Source organism: Littorina saxatilis, linkage group LG17, assembly GCF_037325665.1.
Source record: "Littorina saxatilis isolate snail1 linkage group LG17, US_GU_Lsax_2.0, whole genome shotgun sequence".
Taxonomy (NCBI): Eukaryota; Metazoa; Mollusca; class Gastropoda; order Littorinimorpha; family Littorinidae; genus Littorina; species Littorina saxatilis.
The window spans coordinates 50473494-50480072 of NC_090261.1; the positions used below are offsets into that span (position 1 = coordinate 50473494).

Consider the following 6579-nt stretch of genomic DNA (forward strand, 5'->3'; position numbering starts at 1 on the left):
ATTTAGTCAAGTTTTGACTAAATATTTTAACATCGAGGGGGAATCGAAACGAGGGTCGTGGTGTATGTGCGTGTGTCTGTGTGTGTGTGTGTCTGTGTGTGTGTGTGTGTAGAGCGATTCAGACTAAACTACTGGACCGATCTTTATGAAATTTGACATGAGAGTTCCTGGGTATGAAATCCCCGAACGTTTTTTTCATTTTTTTGATAAATGTCTTTGATGACGTCATATCCGGCTTTTCGTGAAAGTTGAGGCGGCACTGTCACGCCCTCATTTTTCAACCAAATTGGTTGAAATTTTGGTCAAGTACTCTTCGACGAAGCCCGGACTTCGGTATTGCATTTCAGCTTGGTGGCTTAAAAATTAATTAATGACTTTGGTCATTAAAAATCTGAAAATTGTAAAAAAAAAATAAAAATTTATAAAACGATCTAAATTTACGTTTATCTTATTCTCCATCATTTGCTGATTCCAAAAACATATAAATATGTTATATTCGGATTAAAAACAAGCTCTGAAAATAAATATATAAAAATTATTATCAAATTTTTTTTTTCGAAATCAATTTAAAAACACTTTCATCTTATTCCTTGTCGGTTCCTGATTCCAAAAATATATAGATATGATATGTTTGGATTAAAAACACGCTCAGAAAGTTAAAACGAAGAGAGGTACAGAAAAGCGTGCTATGCAGCATAGCGTAACCACTACCCCGCTCTTCTTGTCAATTTCACTGCCTATGCCGTGAGCGGTGGACCACGAGTATACGGTCTTGCTGCGTTGCATTGCGTTCAGTTTCATTCTGTGAGTTCGACAGCTACTTGACTAAATATTGTATTTTCGCCTTACGCGACTTGTTTCTTCTAACAGTAAATCTATCAAAATCACAATGTAAAATAAAGAAAACGGACTCTTTTTTACATCCCCGGTATAGGGGTGTGTATAGGTTTCGCTCCATGTGCTTGTTTGTTTGTTTGTTTGTTTGTGTTCGCATATAGATCTCAAGAATGAACGGACCGATCGTCACCAAACTTGCTGAACAGGTTCTATACATTCCTGAGACGGTCCTTCCAAAAATTGGGACCAGTCAAACACACGGTTAGGGAGTTATTGGTGGATTAAAATTATACAAGGACTTATAGAGGAACATCTTAATGGTCAAAGGGAAATAACCATTCTCACTCAGTCACTGCCACCAACTGAGAAGGTTATTTCCCTTTGACGGGGGTGTTTTTCCTACCTCGTAGGAATTTCTTGTTTTTTAAGAATTTTACAAATTTACTGAAACGTTTTTCATTGTTCAGTAAATTTGTGAAAAAATGGCATGCTCATTTTAGGAAATTCGCAAATTTCCTAGAATTTTTAGGAAATTCATGAAATCCCCGAGTGAAACAGGAAATTCACAAATTTACTGAAATTTTCAGGGATTTCGCAAATGTCCTAGTTTCGAGAATTTACTGTAACATATATTATATAGTCAATGTTTGTAAAGATTTTAGTCAAGCAGTATGTAAGAAATGTTAAGTTCTTTGTACTGGAAACTTGCATTCTCCCAGTAAGGTCATATATTGTACTACGTTGCAAGCCCCTGGAGCAATTTTTTTTATTAGTGCTTTTGTGAACAAGAAACAATTAACAAGTGGCTCTATCCCATCTCCCCCCTTTCCGGCCCGTCGCGATATCAGTAACGGTTGAAAACGACGTTAAACACCAAATAAAGAAAGAAAGAAAGAAAGAACACACACACACACAGAGTGACACACACACACACACACACACAAACACACACACTGTCACACACACACACACACACACACACACACACAAACACACACACTGTCACACACACACACACACACACAGCATGAAAGCATATAGTGAAGGTTGGCGCTTTGCGTTTAGTCTAAATTTGTTCAAAAGGTTAATTACTTTTAGAGAGTACAAAATTTGCCCCTATATCTTAAAATATTTCAGAAAGAAACGTACATCCTTTGTGACTTAAACGAGAAGACGAGAAGGAAAAGGTCCGTACATGCATGAGGCAGTGACAAAAGGTGAAAGTATGTTTGTCATTCTAGTGAGACTGTAGTGACAAAAGGCGACATCATTATGGACATTTATCTTGCTGATGTTCTCACCACTTGTGCAGAATTGCTGGTCAAAATGGTCGGACAGGGACAGCACAGGGACAGCACAAGACTGAAGTGTAACGTACTTGATGTCACCGTGTATTTATGTGTGGAGGGAACTTACCTTCCAGTTTTGTCTCAGTGTTTCGGAAGAGTAAAAACAAGTCGCGTAAGGCGAAAATACAACATTTAGTCAAGTAGCTGTCGAACTCACAGAATGAAACTCAACGCAATGCCATTTTTTCAGCAAGACCGTATACTCGTAGCATCGTCAGTCCACCGCTCATGGCAAAGGCAGTGAAATTGCCAAGAAGAGCGGGGTAGTAGTTGCGCTAAGAAGGATAGCACGCTTTTCTGTACCTCTCTTTGTTTTAACTTTCTGAGCGTGTTTTTAATCCAAACATATCATATCTATATGTTTTTGGAATCAGGAACCGACAAGGAATAAGATGAAAGTGTTTTTAAATTGATTTGGACAATTTAATTTTGATAATAATTTTTATATATTTAATTTTCAGAGCTTGTTTTTAATCCAAATATAACATATTTATAGGTTTTTGGAATCAAAAAATGATGGAGAATAAGATGAACGTAAATTTGGATCGTTTTATAATTTTTTATATTTTTTTACAATTTTCAGATTTTTAATGACCAAAGTCATTAATTAATTTTTAAGCCACCAAGCTCAAATGCAATACCGAAGTCCGGGCTTTGTCGAAGATTACTTGACCAAAATTTCAACCACGTGACACACAGACACACACACACACGCACATACACCACGACCCTCGTCTCGATTCCCCCCTCTACGTTAAAACATTTAGTCAAAACTTGACTAAATGTAAAAAAGTAAAATTCGAGCCGGTTTTACGCCTTCACGGCTTTTTGATGTTAGCGTGTTTGGGTGGTATCAGCCATCTGCACTTATGGTAGAATGACCAAGCCGATCCGTTTAACGTGGTGACACGGGGGTGGGAGATGGATACATTAAGTTGGATTCGAACCAGCGACCTCTCGATCACACTGAAGTCCATGCAGTGCAGGCTACCACCTGAGCCACCCGGAAGAGTGTGTCTTGCGCGACCTTTCACTGAACAGTTTCTTGTTATACTCACGGTGTGCATTTAGTGGTCAGTTTGATGGCTTGTTCTGTGTTGGCCCGCAGAGTTTTTCTAAGTCAGTTTTTCATATAGTATGATACCGTAATTTTCGCCTGGATACATATATATATGCATGATATTTTCAGTGAACACGACATTAAGTTGCTGCATGTTTCCTAGGGAGATTACGTCACATGTAACACTATGCAATATGTGAAGACCTCCTCATAGTTTAGTGGAAGACACACTGAATAGCAGACAGCCGCTATCAGTTTTTTAGTTGCCATTTCCAAATGCCGCGGCTGACTCTGTACTATTATATACACCTCAGTGTTTTGTTCACCGAGGGACGTTACGTCGCCTTACCTGTAACAATATACTGTTTGCGAAGACTTGATTAAGTAGAAAATTGTACCGCTTACAATTCACTGCCCTGACTCTCTTCCCACACTGTGTTAAGAAAATTTTCTTCCCGACGCTTCCGTCATCTGCTTCAGGGGAAATTCAAAGAGGTTGGTGAAGCTATTTATCTCTATAAATGAAGTATTACGAAGTGTTGCACATCGAGATAGGTCAGGTTAGTTCTGTTAGTGTCTATACTTAATGCCAATGGGTTTTTCGGGTTTGTATTTCGCGTATTTTACCCGTGAATCGGCCGAATGACGGACCCGTCGCTGCACAGCTGCAAAGTTTGTCGCTTCGAGCGCAAAATCGTGAGGAAAACGCGTCTTGTAAGTAATGCTAATACATTCTACCAAAACCTAAACATGTCTGCACCAATCCTGCCAAGTGTCGTAGTTGTAGTCCCCCGCAAACAGCTGTAATCGTAAGAAGAATGTGATCATTCCTGCAGATTTGTGTGTCGTGCACCCGATTTGACCGAATTTTAGCGTGTCGTACACCCGCTGTGACGTTTTTCACGTCGTGACGTCCACCCGATGCTCACGTTCTGTGTCGTCTCTCCGATCGTGCACTTACCTTTTGCACATGACCTTTCTCACTTGTTACATTGTGTCATCCCCCATACATAAACACGAATTACATGTATAGCTTTGTTCTTTTGTATTCTGACTGGCATGGAGTCATTTTCAGACACAGTCATGGAGATGACAATAGCCGGATCTTACCACCAAAGTGGATAAAGACACCTTGGTAAGTACTCTTAGTCTCGCTTACCTTTCAACCATTGCAAAGGGGTGTTGTGGCAGGAATAAAGTTATCTTCCATCCAGGCCCCACAGTTGGGTTGACATGACAGTCTAGGGTAGATACACTGCACTGTGCGATGCAGGTAGCTGGTATGCCCCTGTCCAAATGGATCTTTAAACATCTTACAGAAGTTACACTGATTATAAACAAAGAGATTTTTGACTCACATGCGAAGCAAAAGTGAGTCTATACATGTACTCAGCCTAGTCGCCCGTCCCTCCGTCCGGCCGTCTGTCCCAAAAACTTAAACGTTGGATTTTTTCTCAGCCGCTATGAAGTCTATCAGCGCCAAATGTGGCATGATGGTGTATGATGACAAGACCTTAAAAAACATACATAGTGACTTGACCTTGCTTCAAGGTCAAGGTCACGGGCCTTTAAAAACAGTTATTTTTCACATTTTCCCAATTTTCTCCCAAGTTTTTGAAAATGTCGACCCGAGCTACAAGTGGTATATAGGGCATAGTGAGCCCTATCTTTTGATACCAGTTTGGTTGACCTTGCTTCAAGGTCAAGGTCATTTTGACCCCTCTGAAATGTGTCCAAAACGTGACTTTACCACTAAATGACAATGTCTCTTGGTAGAAAGTGCCAATAAACACCAATGTGCTTCCTATCTGTTGAATTGATAGCCATGTCTTGTGTGACCTTGACCTGGAGTCAAGGTCATGTGGTGTATTTTGGGTGGAAAAATGTGTAAAATAGTTCTGAATGTATGGTGTCATTGCCAGCTTCAGTTGTTTGACTTTTAATATCACCTGAAGGTCAAGGTCATTTAAAGGTGCATACTCAAGTAGATGTAGACATTGGACAGCCTTTCGCCACATGGCGGCGTAGCTGTTCACGGTGCTTGAAGTGTGCAAAACACACCTTACAAGAACACCCTGCCCGTGTGTGATGGTAACGGACATGGTCACTCAGAAACCTTTTTAGTGCAAAGGTCTTGCCACACTGGGTGCAGGCCACCTCTTTTGGTTTCCCTTTGCACACATGCTTTGAGGGGTACAAGCTTTTAGGACTTGCATAAGATCTGCCGCATGAATCACATGAATAAGGCTTAATCTTGTCATGCTTCACGTTGCGGTGTGACGTCAGATCAATTTTTTGTGAACTTTTTGTCACATATGGTGCATTCATGATTTGTTTTTCCTTCACCATGATCAAAGCGCTGATGAGCCCACAAGGTGCGGTAATGCTTGTAAGTTTTACCACACTCGTGGCACTGGTGCACTGACTTGTCAGCCGAGGCCTCCATCTTCTTCTTCATGGGTGTCTTCTTCTTCTTGGGCGACTTTGGCTTCTCTGTCGAAGGCCCAGCACCATCGTCAGCAGCTGTCCACATACAACAAGATACAAAAAGCTTGTGTTAGTCTAACCAGATCGAATGTATATAAACATTATTCAGGTACAATAGTCCGTTGTTGCATTGTAAAACTATAACTATAACATGATCAGTACGCTTTCATATTATCATAATCAAGCGTTGCCAATACCTGCACACGGACAACAGCTACAGTCAACTGGTGGTAATAGATGGCTCACACGTTAATCCTTATTGTCAAAAAACGATAACAATGTTGTAGCTATAACCTATTGACATGAGGTGCAGCCAATCGCTGCTTTCAGCAGTCAGTTCAATAGGTTTACAGCTACATCATTGTTGTCGCTAAACCTGAATTTTGACAAGAATCGACGTGTGCAAGAATCCACGTGTGAGCGGCCCATAAACATGAATCCTGCACAGGCTTACTATTGGCATAATAATAAAATATAACTTACATGTCGATTTCTCTTTGGGTGTCGATGTTTCTTTGGGTGTCACCTTTGCCTCCTTTTCTGGAGTTTCGACTATGTCCAGGTAACTATCCATAAATTCAGCGGATAACTCCGCTTCTTCTTCTTCCACAACTTCCATTGGATTGGATTGGATTGGATAAGATTTACAGTCCAGTGAGGTTACCCTCATGTCGGAAATTCGGGCTGCTTGTCGGGGAAAGCGAGCTGCCATACATACGGCGCTACCCATATTTTTTTTTCCTGCATGCGTATATTCATGTTTCCTGAGACTTAATGCCGTGTGAGATGGAATTTTTTTAACTTTATTCCAAGTCCCACGGGTATTTTGATGGACATTTTTTATCT

At 40.5% G+C, this 6579-nt stretch overlaps 1 protein-coding gene across 1 annotated transcript; it reads right to left on the reverse strand.

The window, feature by feature from the left end:
* Nucleotides 1-4660: 4660 nt before the first annotated feature.
* On the reverse strand, nt 4661-6322 carry LOC138952863 (zinc finger protein 165-like). Its single transcript, XM_070324602.1, has 2 exons — nt 6217-6322; nt 4661-5769 (listed from the first exon to the last, which is right to left on the reverse strand). Exons 1-2 carry the CDS (start codon nt 6305-6307, stop codon nt 5534-5536), a joined length of 327 nt encoding a protein of 108 aa, XP_070180703.1. The 5' UTR covers nt 6308-6322; the 3' UTR covers nt 4661-5533.
* Between the last annotated feature and the right edge of the window lie 257 nt (nt 6323-6579).